This window comes from Spermophilus citellus (genome assembly GCF_964194105.1).
Source record: "Spermophilus citellus genome assembly, chromosome: 14".
NCBI lineage: Eukaryota > Metazoa > Chordata > Mammalia > Rodentia > Sciuridae > Spermophilus > Spermophilus citellus.
This window is the reverse complement of record NC_138194.1, coordinates 4427181-4445800: the sequence shown is the minus strand read 5'-3', so window position 1 is coordinate 4445800 and position 18620 is coordinate 4427181. Positions and strand designations below refer to the sequence as shown.

The following is an 18620-nucleotide window of genomic DNA, read 5'->3' as shown; positions in this document are numbered from 1 at the left end:
TAAGAACGAAACACTATGTATGGAGTGGAATTGAATTTTCCACCATGTCCCCCATCTATTGAAACATTGTTTATTGATTATTTCTCTAACAATCCTCTTCAAGGAACTTTGCACAAATGCTACATTTTCATACCATATTATGGGCCACTGACCATGAATAACTTGGTTCAGAGAAAATGCCTGTGGACCTGCATACAGGGGGCTGCTTTGTAGGACAGTGCTGCTGTGTGGCAGAGGAAGGGAGAGAGGAGAGTAGGAGCCCATGGGGGAGATACCAAGGTCTGGGGAATCATTAAGTTTCAAGGAAGGCCCAGTCCATCATTCTAACAACCTCACTCCAGGAGAGCTCCTTCATGCTCTTTATTCAGGAATTCAGTCTACTGGACATTCCTATGTACCCCATGAACACTCAGTTCAACTGTATTAATAGGAACTTTGCTGAATTATGGGTGCAAGTGAATGAAAAGGACATGGGCCCCACATTCATAGACTTTGGCTTTTGATATGCAATCCTGAAAGATCTGTGTTCAAGTGATACATGAATTGCCTGAATGAGGACACACAGAAGTGTCATGCCCAAAGAAAGATTGGAGGAAATCCTTCCCAGAGTCGTGGTGTATTTGAATAGTCTGGAAAAGTGACTGGGTTGGCCAATTGAGGAGTGGAGCAAGGAGATTCCTGATGTAGTGAAGTTTTGTGTAACCCATGATGCAAACAACTCTACAGTGAGGTTAGAGTGCACAGGGTGTTTATGGGAGGGTGATGGTGAAAATGAAGCTCTGCCTTTTAATTATATTGAGATTTATTGAGGCATAATTTACATATAAGAATCTCACCCATTTTATATGTATAGTTAGTTGCCTGAGGACTGACAGATATATAAAGTCATCTAACTTCCTTCACTGTCAAAATATAGAAAATTCCCATTTCCCTATAAAATTCTCTCATCTTTCTTTGAAGTCACTCCCTTCTCCTCAACTTGGAAACCACTGATCTAATTTCTGTATTGCCTTTACAGAATTTCACATAAATAGTCATTTGTATGTAGTATTATGTGTGTTTTTTTTTTTCACTTAACAGTGTGCTTTCGAAAGCTCTCCATGTTGTTGCATGTATCAGTAGATTGTTCCTTCCTGTTTCTGGGTAGTCTTCCATTGTATGTGCCATTAGCTGTTTATCCACTTTCTGGTTGATGGACATTTAGGTGGTTTCCAACTTGAAGCTATTATGAATAAAGTTACTATAAACATTCATGTCTGTATAAACATTTATTTTCATTTCCCAAGAGTAAACATCCAGGAATGGGATTTTTAGATTGCATAGAAAGTATGTGTGTACCATTATAGGAAAATTTCAAACTTTTCTGCCATGCTTGTGCTATTTTTGCATCCCCACTAACAATGTAGGAAAAGTTGAAATTGCTCTGCATCTTACCAGTACTTTGTATTGTCAGTTTTTTAAAAATTTTAGCCATGTTAATAGCTGTGCAATGGTGTGTCACTGTGCCTTTAATTTGCATTTCCCTAATGAATAATGATGTTGAATATCTTTTTATGTGCTTATAAGATCATATCTTCGGTGAAATGTCTGTTTAAATTACTGACCCCTGTTTTATTGGGTTGTTTATTTTGTTAATGAATAATGAGGGTCTTTATATATTCTTAATGTGTCCATGATTACACAGGTTACAAATATTTCCTCCAAGTCTAAGGCTTGTAATTTTCATTTTTCCAACAGTTATTTCAAAAAGAGAAGTTCCTAGTTTGATAAAAAAAAAGGGGGGGGGAAAGTAATCAAAGAGGAAAACAAATCAGGTTTAGTAACATTAATAAACAAATATGGCTGGAAGAACAAACCATATCACAATAATAACCCTAAATGTTAATGGCTTAAACTCACCAATTAAGAGACACAGGCTAGTTGAATGGATCACAAAACAAGGCCCAACAATATGCTGCCTACAGGAGACGCATTTGATAGGAAAAGATATACATAGACTGAAGGTGAAAGGTTGGGAAAAATCATATCACTCATATGGACTGCGGAAACAAGCAGGAGTGTCCATACTCATATCTAATAAAATAGATTTCAAGCCAAAGTTAATCAAAAGGGATAAAGAGGGACACTACATACTGCTCAAGGGAACCATATACCAACAAGACATAACAATCAAAAATATATATACCCCAAATAATGGTGCAGCTATGTTCATCAAGCAAACTCTTCTCAAGTTCAAGAGTCTAATAGACCACCATACAATAATCATGGGAGACTTCAACACACCTCTCTCACCACTCGACAGATCTTCCAAACAAAAGTTAAATAAGGAAACTATAGAACTCAATAACACAATTAATAACCTAGACTTAATTGGCATATATAGAATATACCACCCAACATCAAGCAGTTACACTTTTTTCTCAGCAGCACATGGATCCTTCTCAAAAATAGATCATATATTATGTCACAGGGCAACTCTTAGACAATATAAAGGAGTAGAGATAATACCATGCATCTTATCTGATCATAATGGAATGAAACTGAAAATCAACGATAAAAGAAGGAAGGAAAAATCATGCATCACTTGGAGAATGAACAATAGGTTACTGAATGATCAATGGGTTTTAGAAGACATCAAGGAGGAAATTAAAAACTTCTTAGAGTTAAATGAAAACACAGACACAACATATCAGAATCTATGGGACACATTGAAAGCAGTTCTAAGAGGAAAATTCATTGCTTGTAGTTCATTCCTTAAAAAAAGAAAAAAAAAACAACAAATAAATGATCTCATACTTCATCTCAAAATGCTAGAAAAAGAAGAGCAAAACAACAGCAAAAGAAGTAGAAGGCAAGAAATAATTAAAATCAGAGCTGAAATTAATGAAATCGAAACAAAAGAAACAATTGAAAAAACTGACAAAACTAAAAGTTGGTTCTTTGAAAAAATAAATAAAATCAACAGACCCTTAGCCATGCTAACGAAGAGAAGAAGAGAGAGAACTCAAATTACTAGCATACGGGATGAAAAAGGCAATATCACAACAGACACTTCAGAAATACAGAAGATAATCAGAAATTATTTTGAATCCTTATACTCCAATAAAATAGAAGACAGTTAAAGCATAGATAAATTTCTTAAGTCATATGATCTGCCCAGAATGAGTCAGGAGGATATAGACAACCTAAACAGACCAATAACAATAGAGGAAATAGAAGAAACCATCAAAACACTACCAACTAAGAAAAGCCCAGGACCGGATGGGTATACAGCAGAGTTTTACAAAATCTTTAAAGAGGAACTTACACCAATACTTTTCAAGCTATTTCAGGAAATAGAAAAAGAGGGAGAACTTCCAAATACATTCTACGAGGCCAACATCACCCTGATACCTAAACCAGACAGAGACACTTCAAAGAAAGAAAACTACAGACCAATATCTCTAATGAACCTAGATGCAAAAATCCTCAATAAAATTCTGGCGAATCGGATTCAAAAACATATCAAAAAAATTATACACCATGATCAAGTAGGATTCATCCCTGGGATGCAAGGCTGGTTCAATATATGGAAATCAATAAATGTTATTCACCACATCAATAGACTTAAAGATAAGAACCATATGATGATCTCAATAGATGCAGAAAAAGCATTCAACAAAGTACAGCATCCCTTTATGTTCAAAACTCTAGAAAAATTAGGGATAACAGGATCATACCTCAACATTGTAAAAGCAATCTATGATAAGCCACAGGCCAGCATCATTCTGAATAGAGAAAAATTGAAGGCATTCCCTCTAAAATCTGGAACAAGACAGGGATGCCCTCTCTCACCACTTCTGTTCAACATAGTCCTCGAAACACTGGCCAGAGCAATTAGACAGACGAAAGAAATTAAAGGCATAAAAATAGGAAAAGAAGAACTTAAATTATCACTATTTGCAGATGACATGATTTTATACCTAGCAGACCCAAAAGGGTCTACAAAGAAACTATTAGAGCTAACAAATGAATTCAGCAAAGTGGCAGGATATAAAATCAACACGCATAAATCAAATGCATTCCTGTATATCAGCATCAAATCCTCTGAAACTACTCCATTCACAATATCCCCCCAAAAATAAAATACTTGGGAATAAGGAGAAAGCCAGAGACTGACAGGCTGAAAATAGGAGAGGTTAAGGCACTATATGACACTATAATGGAGAATATGTTTCCATACATTTGTCACAAACAATTCAAAGAGCAAACCCTAATGGAGACTATGGACTTTAGATAATAAAAACATATCAATATTAGCTGTAACAAATGTGCCACACTCTTGCAAGACCTTAATAATAGAGAAAACTTGGGAGTGTGCAATGCAGAGGAACTCCATATTTACACACTATTTTTCTCTAGTTCTAAAACTGCAAACAAATAAAACCTATTTTAAAAATTATGCAACTTAGTATTCCTTTGAAGCTTAGATGTTACTGAATTTGTATGATGATTTTAAAAATCAATCAAGTTATTAAGATGAATTTTACAAATGTCCTTTAAAAGGTCAACCTAACAAAATATCATAGTGTCTATAATACTAAAGTATAAAGAAGTTATATCAAAGAAATAAAGAGAAGGTAAAATTGGATATATAAGACTAAAAAATTATTTTCATATTTAGTTTAAAAATTCTCTGTAATATTGAAATGTAAGGCCTTAATGGCATATGTGATACCATGTATAGTACCCATAGGTATTTTGCAAAGTATGTTACATGCATTATCTGTGTTCTTATCTAATTTTACTTTCCTACTTAGGGTTAGGGTTAGGAAAGTAGAATTCTCAAACTATGCTGGTTATATTTGGTATCATAACTATCATAACTATTTCATTTAATATCCCCAGGAAAGAATGAGTCTTTTATCAAACTCAGTGTGATTAAATAATAATAATAATAATAATAATAATAATAATAATAATATACTATTTTTCTTAAGTAGGTATAAACAGAACCAGAAAATATAACTGTTCCATAAGTATTAAAAGTTCTCAAATGAAAGATTACTCATATCAAATCCAGTTTCCTTTATGAACCTTTTTTCTAATTTATTTCAGTTGCCATTTTCTAGAACCTCTGACAAAATGAGTAAGTTAGTTCCACCTGTTTACATTGCAAATATATATAATTCTTTGTAGCATTTCTCAGTGTTTTTATAGTTCATTTAAGAAAAACCACTCAATAAGGAAAGAAGAAACTACTTTCTTCCCCACCAAATGACAATGAGTATTGTGACAGTAAAAACAATATCTTACTCATCTTTCTATCTTTGGGGATTTTCAGCCAGCTGTTTAATTATTCGGTAAGTTTTACTGCATGAATGTACAGCATAACAAATTCAGAAAGAGTATGTTTACGCTTATCAAATTGAATATTATGAACTCAGTGCCTTTTAAAGATTTCTGATGTTTTATCTTTCTTCTTGTATACCTGGTTATTCCAATGTATGAAACTTCCTGCTTATTTTCATTGTTCACCAATGAGAGCCCAAGACTGTGGAGAGACAAGGTAATTTCATGATCAGCCTGTTCCATTTCTTCTGCCTGCAGTGCTTTGGAAACCAAGGCAACATCATCGGATGTTTGCATCTGGATGTTTGCATAGTATGGAAACTGTCCACATTCATCCTGAGAAAAGAAAGACTTTTCATTAAGGCCACACATATTTTTTTTATTGGTTGTTCAAAACATTACAAAGCTCTTGACATATCATATTTCATACATTAGATTCAAGTGGGTTATGAATATTTTTTTTACTATTTAAGATCAAACGACAGTAACTGAGAAAAAATAGAAAACTGTTGTCAAACCCATAGTGTCCAATAGTGAACTTCATGAAGTCCCCTGGACTTAATAATCATCAGTTCTATGGAGTTTTTAACCAACAAGGAATTAATTGAAACATGTCTGAATCAATTATGACCTGCACCTTCAGTTCCAGCAACATTTTTTTTCTGATTTTAATATAAATTCAAAAGAAATTTCTACATTTAGAAAACTTTAAAAAGCATGCCCATAAAATGGAAAACACTTTACCAACAAATTTATAAATAAAACTATAATCTATGTTAAAATGTACCATTTTTTCAAACAATGACAAAGATTAAGAGTACTTAGCACTTTTATATCTTAGTTTGTGTTGTCCAGTTAATGCTCAAAGGGCACTGAGCAGAAGCAAGAGAATCCTTTGCTGGCACCAATGCCACAAGATAATTACTTGTCTTCAAGCTGAAGAACAGTCTAGTTCAGATGTTTATTAGAAAAGCAACCTGATGCAAAACTAGCTTGATCTATTTTTATGTTTTAATAATTTATAACATAGCAAATATTTATGTAAATCACACTGCTAAATAGTCTAACTATGGTAATCAGTTTGAACTAAGTTTAAGAATAACCTTCGTGGCTAAAGGTTTTATATAGCACCTAAAACTATGAAGTTTGATTGGTTAGTGTTTTAGGAGACTAAATTTATATATTATTAATAAAATCCTTTTCAAAATTTTTATGCTAAACATAAACTTAACAGTTCCTTTCAACAGGCAATAAAAGTTCCTATTATGTGCCTTTTCACCTTGTGTTTTGTTGGGAAAAAATAAAGATTTTACAAAAAGCACATTTTGTTATTGTTTAAATTTTATTATTACTTTAAAAATATGTTGTATGGCAAAATTAACCTGTCCAATTTTTTTAATGTAATATTCAAATTTTCAAAGATGCCTATTAATAAGATGAACTCTTTGCAAACTATGAAATTTGATATGTATTTTAGTTTCAATCTCAAATTATCATTCCAATGTTCTGTTTTCCATCTACATTATCTGTTAAAAATTAAATGAAAAAAAAATAAATAAGGTATCTTAAACTCCAAAAATGTGTTTAATTAACTTCTAGCATTTTAATGCAATGTTATTCATGGGATGAATACTTGTGGTGACCCCTCATTTTCTGTCATATTATGACAATCCAATAGTTGTGCTTTGGATTATAGTTCATCAAAACTAAAATGCAACAATTTGCCATATTTTTTACTTCTGTTTGCCTAATAAATCTTCACTATCTTTTCATGCTTAAAATTTTCTTGTTGGTTAGGTTAAGGCAGATTTCTTGTAATTAGCACATAGTTAGATACAATATTCTTTTTAAAGAAACACCATCTTACTGTGTTGCCCACACTGGCCTTGAACTCCTGGCAAGTGATCCCCTTGCATCAGCCTCCCATGTAGCTAGGCCACAGGCACAGGCCACCACAACTGGCTTCAGCGTTACATACTGTTTTTTGGGTTTTTTTCCTTTTTTTTTTTAACTTAATCTGAGTATCTTTGTGACTAGAAGAATTTAAAGCATTTTCATTTACTGAAATAACTGCTGGGAAGCATGGTCTAGAAGGAAAAGTCTAGGACTATGAAGCCAGACAGAGCTGATTTTGAATCCCAACTAGGAGTCCTAAGTTATTACTATAAAAATTAATGATAATACATGAAAAGTATCAAGATATGATAGGCACTCAATAAAATGTTATTTGTCACTTACTACACACTTTCTTACACTTCTTTCTTAGAGCAAAGTTTTCTTTAGTTTTCTTCATTGTTTTAAAATCCCTTAACTCAATGATTTTTTAAAAAAGACAATATTTATTCCATAATTTCTCTAATTAAAATTTAGGATTAAGTGATATACATATTCTATGCACACAATATATTGTTTCCCACTCTGTTTTCATTTTAATCTGTTGTCATTTTTAAAAAAATTTGTCATATCTTTATAACTTAGTTGAGGAGGTATGGCATATATTTTGAAATTTTTCTTCTGTTAAACAAATTTTCTAAGGTCTAACTTACCTTCTCAATATGTATGATAATGATTCATTTTTCTTGTAAAGTTTTTTTTCCATAAATCCTATTGATTTTTTTCTGTTTATTCATACTCAGTTGAGGAAATATCTATTTATTTACTTTTTTTGGGAAAGATATGTTTATACCTTATCTAAGTTTGTCAACAATAAATGGACTTTCTTTGGACTCCCTTTTCAGGACCACTTATACCTGGGCAGAACTCCCTTCTCACATCAACTTAGTGGACAAAGAAATGGTCCATTTCCTTGTTTCTAGATCACTTTTCAAAACCTAGTAATCTATCTACTGAGTAGTACCATCTGCTTTTTCAACTGCCTGCTTCACTAACAAAAAATAGAAACATTAGAAACTGAAATCTGTTTAGAAACTGACACTGTCCCTGGGCTTCTTCCTAGACCTGCCTCTGTACACAGACCTTCATAGCCCTCTCCATAATGCTTCTGCCACCTTCTCTCTGTGTGTTCATGTTAGTTCCTAAGAGTTGTGGTTGTTAAGCAGTATCAAATTTCAGGAGAGACAAAACAATCCCAGATAAGCATAGGGACTCCTGGTAGAGTTCCTGAGCATGAGTCAGAAAGAAAAAAGGATGGGGCAACTAAAGTCTTGTTCTTCCGCTATAAACCTGAGAATTTGTTATGAAAGTAAAGCACAAGCAAACGAACAGAGTGCCACCAAACTGTCTCAGTGAAAATCACTCCAAGAATCTCATAACATAGGAACTAGCAACCTTATTTTTCAAAGATTGATTCTTTATCTTTTATAGGCATCTCAGACAGAATATAGGAAAAGATAATCCAGTCACTGTTGCCCAATTACAACTTCAAAGTAAACATCAAGAAAGCCTTCTTAACAACTAGCATTACTGGACAATGGAATATGACACTATATGAACCTTTCGTCATGGAATATATCTCTACAGAAACTGGATAACGTATCACGAATGTAAGAGCAATTCCAACATCAAATAGGAGGCTGATAGATGAATTCTTAGGTTCTTTCCAGAGTCTTATATCAGAAACATATTTGATTAATTTAGCTATCTCAATATTACTTCAACAAATATTTCTTATGAGATAATTTATATGCTATCAAACTCCACTGATTTTTAAAAAATAGAGCCTTATTTAGAAAAACATGCTGAAAAACCTCAGTTAACAGTGGTATGGATATGTTTAAAATAAAGTTGTTTTTCACCAATCTTAAAATTCTTTCCTTTTAAAAAAGCTGAGAAGGTGCTTTACTTAACTTGGACAGGAAGGAACAGAACTACTTTTTAAATTGTAAATTTAAATTATTTTGACTCATCTACAATAAAATATTCAGTATGAACTGTTTGCAATCTAAAGTTACAAAGTAACTTATTCTAAAAATATTTCCAATTCACTTTTAGTTCAGTAAGGACCAAGACAACCTGGTAAACTAGCTTGTTTACTTCCCAATCATCAGGAAAACCATATAGCACCTGATCCCATCAAATGATACCTTTAACAGATCATGTTCCCCAAGATTTGCTGCATATCTCCATGTAAGTTTTCTTGTGCCAGTAGGATCTGCCCAGGCAAAAAGTCGAGCTTGTTTTGGCAGCAATTCTACTTCCTCCTGTGATCCACTAAAATACAATCAACAGAGGGAAAATTAGAATATTTTGGCCTTTAGAATCCCAGATCTGTAGTTTATTGAGAAGGGGATTTGCATACAAGTACTATGAAAGTGCTTCAGTTAATAAACAACAACTCTACCTAAAAATAAATACCTGAAAATGTCCAATAGACTAATACTTTTGAAGTTTGGGGAAATGGAATACTGTAGTATAATTTTCTTTCTAAAGGTTCATTGAACTATGAATTCATCCAAGAAGAAACATACCAATGAAATCCATTAAGGTAAATAAATTGGTACATAAGTGTTCACCTACAGAAATGGCTGTGATAGTAAATATCTTTAGTAGAAGAACTTCACTCAGTGCTGAAGTTTAAACTTATGTTAATCAAATGCATACTTAAGATGTATTATGGGTCTCAGCATTAAAAAAAAGAAAGGTCCATGTGAAACAGCAGCATTTCCCAGGGACTTGCTGGAAACGTAGCCTTGCAGCCAACCCATAAGTTTAGAAACTATTGGTCCATATAATACAAAAACATTTAGAGAGAAGTGAAATAAAAAGTAATCCAACCAGATTTTGATCCTTTCTGTACTTGTAAATCTGTTCCTGGATTCATATTATGAGAAATAAGAACAGGGAAATCTTTAAGGAATTTACATATTAAATACATATACATATGTGTGTGTGTATATATATATATATATATATATATATATATATATATATATATATATATGCATGAATGCATTTATAGAAGTATTACTATGTAATTTAAAGGCTTAAATTTATTTGTTATAGCATTAAAGAAAGACATGAAAATGACAACATAAAAGTAATAATAAAATTCCAGATATAATAATAAATTCAATTTCTCTCTCTACTCACCGACCTCCATTTAACCTTTTATTATCCCTAACCAAAAAACTAGATTTCATTTATAGGACAAGACTAACTGAGCATTACCAGATTGCAAATGGAAGGTAATACTTTAAAGAGTTTGTAAATATACTTTATATACAACCAGAGATATGAAAAATTTGTGCTCTATATGTGTAACATGAATTGTAATGCATTCCTCTGTCATATATAAATAAAAAAGTTAATTAAAAAAAAGAGTTGCACAGTTCTTTATCGGCAATTCTGAAATTCAAAGGCTCTAAAAGCCCAAAAACTTTTCTGTAAGTTTGTTGTCAAGAAAAGTTGGCAGCAGAAAGAGAAATTAGGAAAACTACCCCATTCACAATAGCTTAAAAAATAAATAAATAAAATGCTTGAAGCCAGGTGTCTGTAATCCCAGCAGCTTGCGCAGCTGAAACAAGAGTTCAAAGCCAGCCTCAGCAAAAGCAAAGCACTAAGCAATTCAGTGAGGCGTTGTCTCTAAATAACATACAAAATAGGACTGGGGATGTGGATCAGTGATCAAGAGCCCCTGAGTTCAATCCTCAATACATCTAAATAAATAAATAAATAAATACATAGTTAAATAATTAAATAAATAAATAAAGTACTTGGGAATCAATCTAACAAAAGAAGTAAAAGACTTCTACAATGAAAATTACAGAACACTAAAGAAAGAAATTGATGAATACCTTAGAAGATGAAAAGACCTCCCAAGCTCCTGGATAGGCAGAATTAATATTGTAAAAATGGTCATACTACCAAAAGCATTCTACAGATTTAATGCAATTCCAATTAAAATCCCAACAACATTCTTCATAGAACTAGAAAAGGCAATCATGAGGGGCTGGGGTTATGGCTCAGTGGTAGAGTGCTTGCCTAGGATGGTTGAGGCCCTGGGTTTGATCCTCAATATCACATTAAAATAAATAAATAAATAAATAAATAAATAAATAAACAAACAAACAACAAAAAATAAAGATTAAATTCTTAAAAAAAGAAAAAAGCAATCATGAAATTCATTCAGAAAAATTAAAAACTCCAAATAGCCAAAGCAATCCTTAGCAAGAAGAGTGAAGGAGGAGGCATCACAATACCAGATCTTAAACTATACTACAGATCCATAGTAACAAAAACAGCATGATATTAGCACCAAAACAGACACGTAGACCAAAGGTACAGAATAGAAGACACAGAGACAAACCCACATAAATATAGTTATCTCATACTAGACAAAAGCACCAAAAACACTCAATGGAGAAAAAAAAAACCTGTTCATTAAATGGTACTGGGAAAACTGGAAATCCACATGTAACAAAATGAAATTAAACCCTTATCTCTCACTCCACACAAAACTCAAAATGGATCAAAGACACAAGCACTAGACCAGAGACTCTGCACCTAATAGAAGAAAAAGTAGGCCCAAATCTTCACCATGTCAGCCTGGGATCTGACTTACTTAATAAGACTCCTAAGGTGTAAGAAGTGATTGAATCAATAAATGGGATGGATTCAAACTAAAAAGGTTCTTCATAGCAAAGGAAACAATAACGTGAAGAGAGAGGCTACAGAATGGGAGAAAATCTTTACCACACGCACCTGAGATAGAGTATTTATCTTAAGGATATATAAAGAACTCAAAAAACTTAACACACACAAAAATCACAAATAATCTGATCAATAAATAGGCTAAGGAACTGAACAGAAACTTCACAGAAGAAAATACAATCAATCAACAAATATATGAACAAATGTTCAATATCTCTATCAATTAGAGAAATGCAAATCAAAACTACTCTAAGATTTCATTCTCACTCCTGACAGAATGGCAATCATCAAGAACACAGGCAACAATAAATGTTGGCAAGGATGTAGTGGAAAAGGTACACTCATACATTGCTGATGGGACTGCAAATTGCTGCAATCACTATGGAAAGCAGTATGCAGATTCCTCAGAAAACCTGGAATGGAACCACCATTTGACCCAGCGATCCCACTCCTTGGTTTATACCCAAAAGACTTAAAATCAACATATTACAGTGTTGCAGCCATATCGATGTTTATAAGCAGCTCAATTCACAATAGCTAAATTATAGAACCAATTTAGGTGTGTTTTAATAGATGAATGAATAAAAACAATTTTGGTATATATATCGTATGTATAGTACATATACACATATATATATATAATATGATATGTGTGTATATGTGTATGTATATACTATATATATAATATAATGAGATATTAATCTTAAAGAAGAATAAAATTATGGCATTTGCTGATAAATGGATGGAGCTGGAGAAGATCATGCTAAGTGAAATAAGCTAATCCTAAAAAAAAACAAAAGTGGAATGTTTTCTCTGATATGAGGATGCTAATTTGCAATAGGGGGGTCGTTGTGAGAAGAATAAAGTTACTTTAGGTAGACAGGAGTAAATGGAGGGGAGGGTGTATGGGGTAGGAAGAACAGAATGAATCAGACATGATTACCCTATATACATATATAACTATACAACCAGTGTGATGCTACAACATGTACAACCAGAAGAATGAGAAATTATACTCCATTATATATGATGTATCAAAGTGCATTCTACTGTCATGTATAGCTAATTAAAACAAATTTTAAAAATTAAAAAAAAAAGTTGGCAGTAGAACCTAATTTGAATTGATGTGAAACTATTAATAGTTTTAATTTATCCCACCTGGTGTGAATATTCCCAAGTTTTCATGCATAAATATTAATGTGTTTCATTATAGAATACTGTCTGTCTCAAGACAGGACCAGGGTATTAATAAGAAGCAACACATGCTCCATATGACCTTTCTAAAATCTGAGACCATCTGGTATGTGAAAGCTAAATGTATCTCAGAAGGTACTGTGGCCCAATAAAAGCTAGAGTTTCCATCAACCCCCTTTCATACCTTTGTTTATATGTGAGGATGTCCCATGGTGTATGGTTTATTATCAGGGCGGGTGCAGATCCCTCATGGTAATCAGAAAAGGTTATGACAGTTGAATGTTCAGCAGTGTTAACATCCACCAATATACCTCCATTCTGTTGTAGAGGAAAAAAGTACATATGTCATGTATTGGTTTAACCTCACTTACATATGTAATTTCAATCAGTTATGTAAATACAAAGGCTTTTTCTTAAGTTCTCACTGAAAAGCAAACTGGCTCTGATTTCTTACAAACATACATAAGGCATTATATATTGATATAGCAGCATCTTCAAATAATTAACACTAAATTTTTATAGCATGGTTCAGTGAAATGTGTGAAGCAAAAATTTTTAAAAAGACATTTTATTTTAAAATATAAAAACTTACAAGATCTTCTAAACTCAACAAAGTGCCATTATCCTGTTGGTTATAAAAGAATGGTTTGGAGGATCCTTCACAGCCCACCACTCTCACACAAAGTTTGCCTGACAAATTTTCGGGCCAAAATGGAAGGCACTGAAAACACAAAAATTAATATCAGTCTTAAAATAATGCTGTGATATAAATAAGATATTGGCTAATTAAGTTTTTACCTCTGAATCTGATCTTGACTAAATGAACACCAAGTTCCTTAAAACATTTCCTCTATATCTCATATTAAGACCATTGACAACATAATGACTATTATGTTCTATTTATGACTATTAACATTTATATATAATGTCATATATGTCTATATATAATGTCATATTAACTCTATCATATTTATATGTTAAAATATGACAGCCAGCTATCCATCCATATGTACAATATGAGAAACCAAATAGCATGTTCAGTAAGCATATCTCAAATATCTTGAATAATTAAAAATTATAATATTCATAACATTTACTTTTGTGCATATCCCATTTTACTTTATTAATGCATGAAGAATTCTTTCATATACTATTTTATCTGAGATAAACCAGAAAGAGAATAGAAGACAGAGATCATCATTAACTTACTGAAAGTCCTGATATCACCTTCCTAGCTATTTGAACTTAATCAAAAAGTCATATAGTTCTTTGAGCCAGTTTTCCTATCTATAACACTGGGGTTTTCATTCCTAACATCACAGAAAATGTCCTTCTGTTATAGAATACTGGGTAAATTCTGCTTCTGAATAAAAAATACTACTGTTGTCAAATCTACATCAAAGACAAAAAAATAAAATAAATAGTTATTGCTAATACACAGAGATCATTTGAAGTGTCTTGAAGAGACCATGTATCTTAGAGCTCTAAATACATTTTTTACTGAAATAAGAATCCTTCCTTTTGAGTCTTTTGCTAAATACTTTAAAAAATAATTTCAGAATATTTTTTGAGCAGTACTAAAAATGAACTTCAGCTATCCTGAAGGTCAGTTGGTTTGACTGAAAACTGGGTCAAAGTCAAGGACTACTGCTCATCTTTGCAGTAGTACCCTCTTCCCTCACTTTATCCCTCATTCTTTTCACCTCATTAAATATTACTGAGCCTGCAAAGTTCAGTTCAAATCCCAACTGTTCCACAAAGCTCAATCTTTTGATACAGACCACGAATGCCCATCAATTCAATTATCAATGACCTTGTTGATCCTGGAAAAGTGTTAACCTGATTTTTTTTCTGTAAAGTGAGAGAGCTGAATTGCAAGAAAATTCCATCTTCCCTCCTCAGAAATTCTAAAACCACTTATAACTTTGTTTATACTATATTTCTCTCCATTTGTTAATTGATATACAGCTTAATCCTTGCCTATAAGATTATAGTTTGAGTACAGAGACATCATCTTGACAACTGAGACTATATAGAGTATATTATCTCTGTGTACTTTTCACAATACATAGCAATGGTTTATATAAGGACTAGAGAAGGACAATTAATCATTTAGATTGAGATATGGGCAAATATCAACAATTATCCTCTTTTTTAAAAAAACACATACATATAATATAAAAATCTTTTAAAGCTGGCCATCATATTTTAACACATAAATATGACAGAGCGAATATGACAAAGAGATACACAAAATCCTTATTTACATGTCAATACTGATTTCTATACTGTAGGAATATGTAAAGGAAGACTTACCTCTGAAGAAGCAATATAGTTCCATTTATTAGTTGGTATTGAGCCATCAGATGCAATTTCACCAACTTCTAGTTCTAATGATGACTTGTTTGTAATGGTACAAAAGGGAGTCAGAGTAACTATTCGTGAAAGATTAAAACTGCTCATTTTGATGCTAACACCAACCTGTGAGAAGGAAACAAGTTTATTTCCCAATATTTTATGCAATCTCTAAAACCTACACATATTCCTTCATTCACACACTGATTCTTAAAATATTTTAAAATAAGAATTCTTACATTAAGTAATGAACATAAGCTATGAACATAAGATACTGAGTATCTTCTCACTAAAAAGAAAATTTTTTGTTCCCTAATATGACTCTATCAGAAAGCAATTCAAGAACTTCAATCAGGAATTTAATGACACCTTGCAAGGACAGATTTAAAGTGTCCTCTGTTATTTATTAGACTCTTTAAATATTCCAAACACAGACTGATTTATAATTAGTGGAGAGGCTCAAGTTTTGTGGCTTTATTATCTGTCATAAAATAAATAAAATAAAAATTTTGAAGTAGTCATAAAACAGTTCAGTTGGTATCCAATTATTCAAATTTATGCTTGGCAGGGACTGTACAGAATGAAGATTCTACCATGCCATCAATATTTACCAAACTACTCACTTGGGTAGATTCAATCCACTGTATTAATCTGTGACAAATTCCACTTCTGCTTTATTAACAGTGATCGAAGAAACTGGTAAGAGAGACCTCTCCACATAATACTTTCAATTCTGATATCTGTACTCTTTAGGACCTAAGCTGTTTAACTGAATTGTGGGAATGGTGAATGGAGTCCAGGGTAAATAGGCAAGTCGACTCTTACCAGGTATTCCATATTGTTGGCAGGACACTTCACACACCCATAACTTCCCACTGTATCCAATGAGAAACTATTGGACCAAGAACTAGTTGAAATTTTTAATTGAACCTGTAACAGAGAATAAAATCATCATATAAAAAACCTGAAAAATGATATTCATTTGATTTGATGGAAAGAACTACAAGAAATTTCTTCAGTATCATAGGACACAAAAATACAATGATAGCCATACTGCAAATGAATAACAGAACCACAGAAAACACTATGGGATGACAACCACAGCACAGCTCTGATTTTCCCATTTACCTAAGCAATGAGTATAGTGAACTGAAGAGACTTTTTTTTTTGAAGTTGTAATGCAAAATGCTATGTTCCAGTGTTAGATTTATTATATAGAGTTAACATATTCTTAACAGTTTGAGAACTCTGAGAATTCATCTTTAATACTATTCAGCAGGCACTAAATGAATGGTATTGTGAAAGTAAGAATGGGAGAAAGGAGGACCCAGTTCCTGTTTTCAATGAGCAACTGGACCAAACAGAGAACAAGAAATACAAACTAGTAATTATGATGTAAGACTCAATGTGACAAGAGCACAAAGGTACAAAATGCTATCAAGGAGAAGATAATGACGCTAGGATTTAGAAAATGTCTTACAGAAGAAGACATACCTGTGCACAAGATTTAGTCTCACCCATATCTACCCAACTAGATTATTAAAAAAAAACTGAGGATAACCAGAGGCCAGACACATAAACAGATAAGCACCACTCCAAAACAGTGGATCTCAAAGTGGTCCTCAGACCAGCAGCATCAGCATCACCAAAGTATTTATTAAGGATGTGGTCTCTCAGGCCCTACTCAGAAAGACTGAATCAAACTCACTTTTGGGGACATAATTCAGTAAATAGCTTTAAAAGCCCATTCTAATGTACACTGAAATTTGAGAACTATTCTGAGAGAACATGAGTGGTATGTCCAGATTTATTTAAAATAGTCAGAAAATCTTCACACATATCAGGCCTAAGCAGAATGCCAAAGGTCAAACTATAGATAACCAGGAAAGATGAGGGAAACAGGAAAAGGGTAGGGGAAGAGGCTGTCTAGGCAGAAGGTGAGGCATATGCAAAAGCCTAGAAGTGAGCACATGGGAAAGTAAAGAAGGCAGATGTGCATCTGAAGAGGAAAGAAGGGACCAGGACATAAAAGATCAGGCTCAAGCTTTAGGTTTCTCTTCCCTAGCTTAATGCTTTGCCCACCGAAGACTCAGCTAATATAAATAAATTCAGTCACCGTATCTTTAGAAATGCCGTATCACCAGGAAAGTATATGAAATAAAACTATTTTATCTGTCATGAATTTAAGAACAGAAGTAATGCAACAGATAGGAGAGAAAGAGCAACTGAGTCTTAGCGAACTGCTGTTGTTCCTGCCATCCCACTTGATTTTGCACTCCTTAAAGTCCCACTGGACTTAATTCATACCAATGGTACTTAAATAAACAGGGAAGCATAGTGTCAGGTTCCCAAGTTTCTAGAGAAGAGATTCTCCTACTTAAACTTGCTTTATGAACAGAAACATACCTTGTTTTTACTAAAAATGTTCTTCTTCTTAAAAGAGAATAAAATAATGTCCCTAAAATCAGCTGGATGTTTCACGTGAATATCTTCTGAACGATACTGAAGAACACGAGAAGTCTTGTTGATCAACCAATAGGGACTAAACACAGAGAGCACCAATCGGCTGCCAATTCACCTGACATGTATGGACAGATCGACTGTCATCACATCTGTGGAGTCGGAAGAAAAGCACACAACAAAGAATTCGGGAAGTGTATCACATATGCGGAAATGTCCATTCCAGTTTTTGCCCAGGTATTTCACCAGGACTAATTCCATGATCTCTCCACTGATTCGTGAATGTAAAACATCAGCAGTACTGCATTCTGTTAGTTCATGAGTTTCTGCTGTTCCCTAAAAATAAACACACAAAAAAATTTGCTCAGCAATTTTTGAAACTTTTGAAATAGCAAAATCCATGTTTTACACAAATGCTAAATTAACTACCAACTCTTCAAACAAGAACCTTGTTCAAATATTATGACAACCCAGTAATCATTAAGGACAAAAAAGAAAACACTATGCCATAGCCACAAGCAGCACAGTCTTTTGGCCATTAATAGGCAAACAATCATAAGTTTTGATAAAATATTCATATCTATGTCAAGAATCCTGGGCTAGATTCAGAAATCCTGGCTATTGTCCACCAGAGCTACATCATTAAATAAGCCACTTAAGTGCTTCAGTTT

At 33.1% G+C, this 18620-nt stretch overlaps 1 protein-coding gene across 1 annotated transcript in view; it reads right to left on the bottom strand.

Moving 5' to 3' along the window:
- The window catches only part of LOC308633215 (intermembrane lipid transfer protein VPS13C-like), a gene marked incomplete at its 3' end in the record, with an annotated part of 37062 nt that extends 19004 nt beyond the window's left edge, over nucleotides 1–18058 (bottom strand). Inside the window, exons 1-7 of the mRNA XM_081265748.1 lie at nucleotides 17896–18058; nucleotides 16315–16419; nucleotides 15451–15615; nucleotides 13727–13855; nucleotides 13319–13452; nucleotides 9375–9501; nucleotides 5471–5667 (exon numbers count right to left, since the gene is read on the bottom strand). Of these exons, the coding sequence (XP_081121874.1) occupies nucleotides 5471–5667; nucleotides 9375–9501; nucleotides 13319–13452; nucleotides 13727–13855; nucleotides 15451–15615; nucleotides 16315–16326 (764 nt within the window). The 5' untranslated portion in view covers nucleotides 16327–16419; nucleotides 17896–18058. The remainder of the gene's footprint in view (nucleotides 1–5470; nucleotides 5668–9374; nucleotides 9502–13318; nucleotides 13453–13726; nucleotides 13856–15450; nucleotides 15616–16314; nucleotides 16420–17895) is intronic.
- Between the last annotated feature and the right edge of the window lie 562 nt (nucleotides 18059–18620).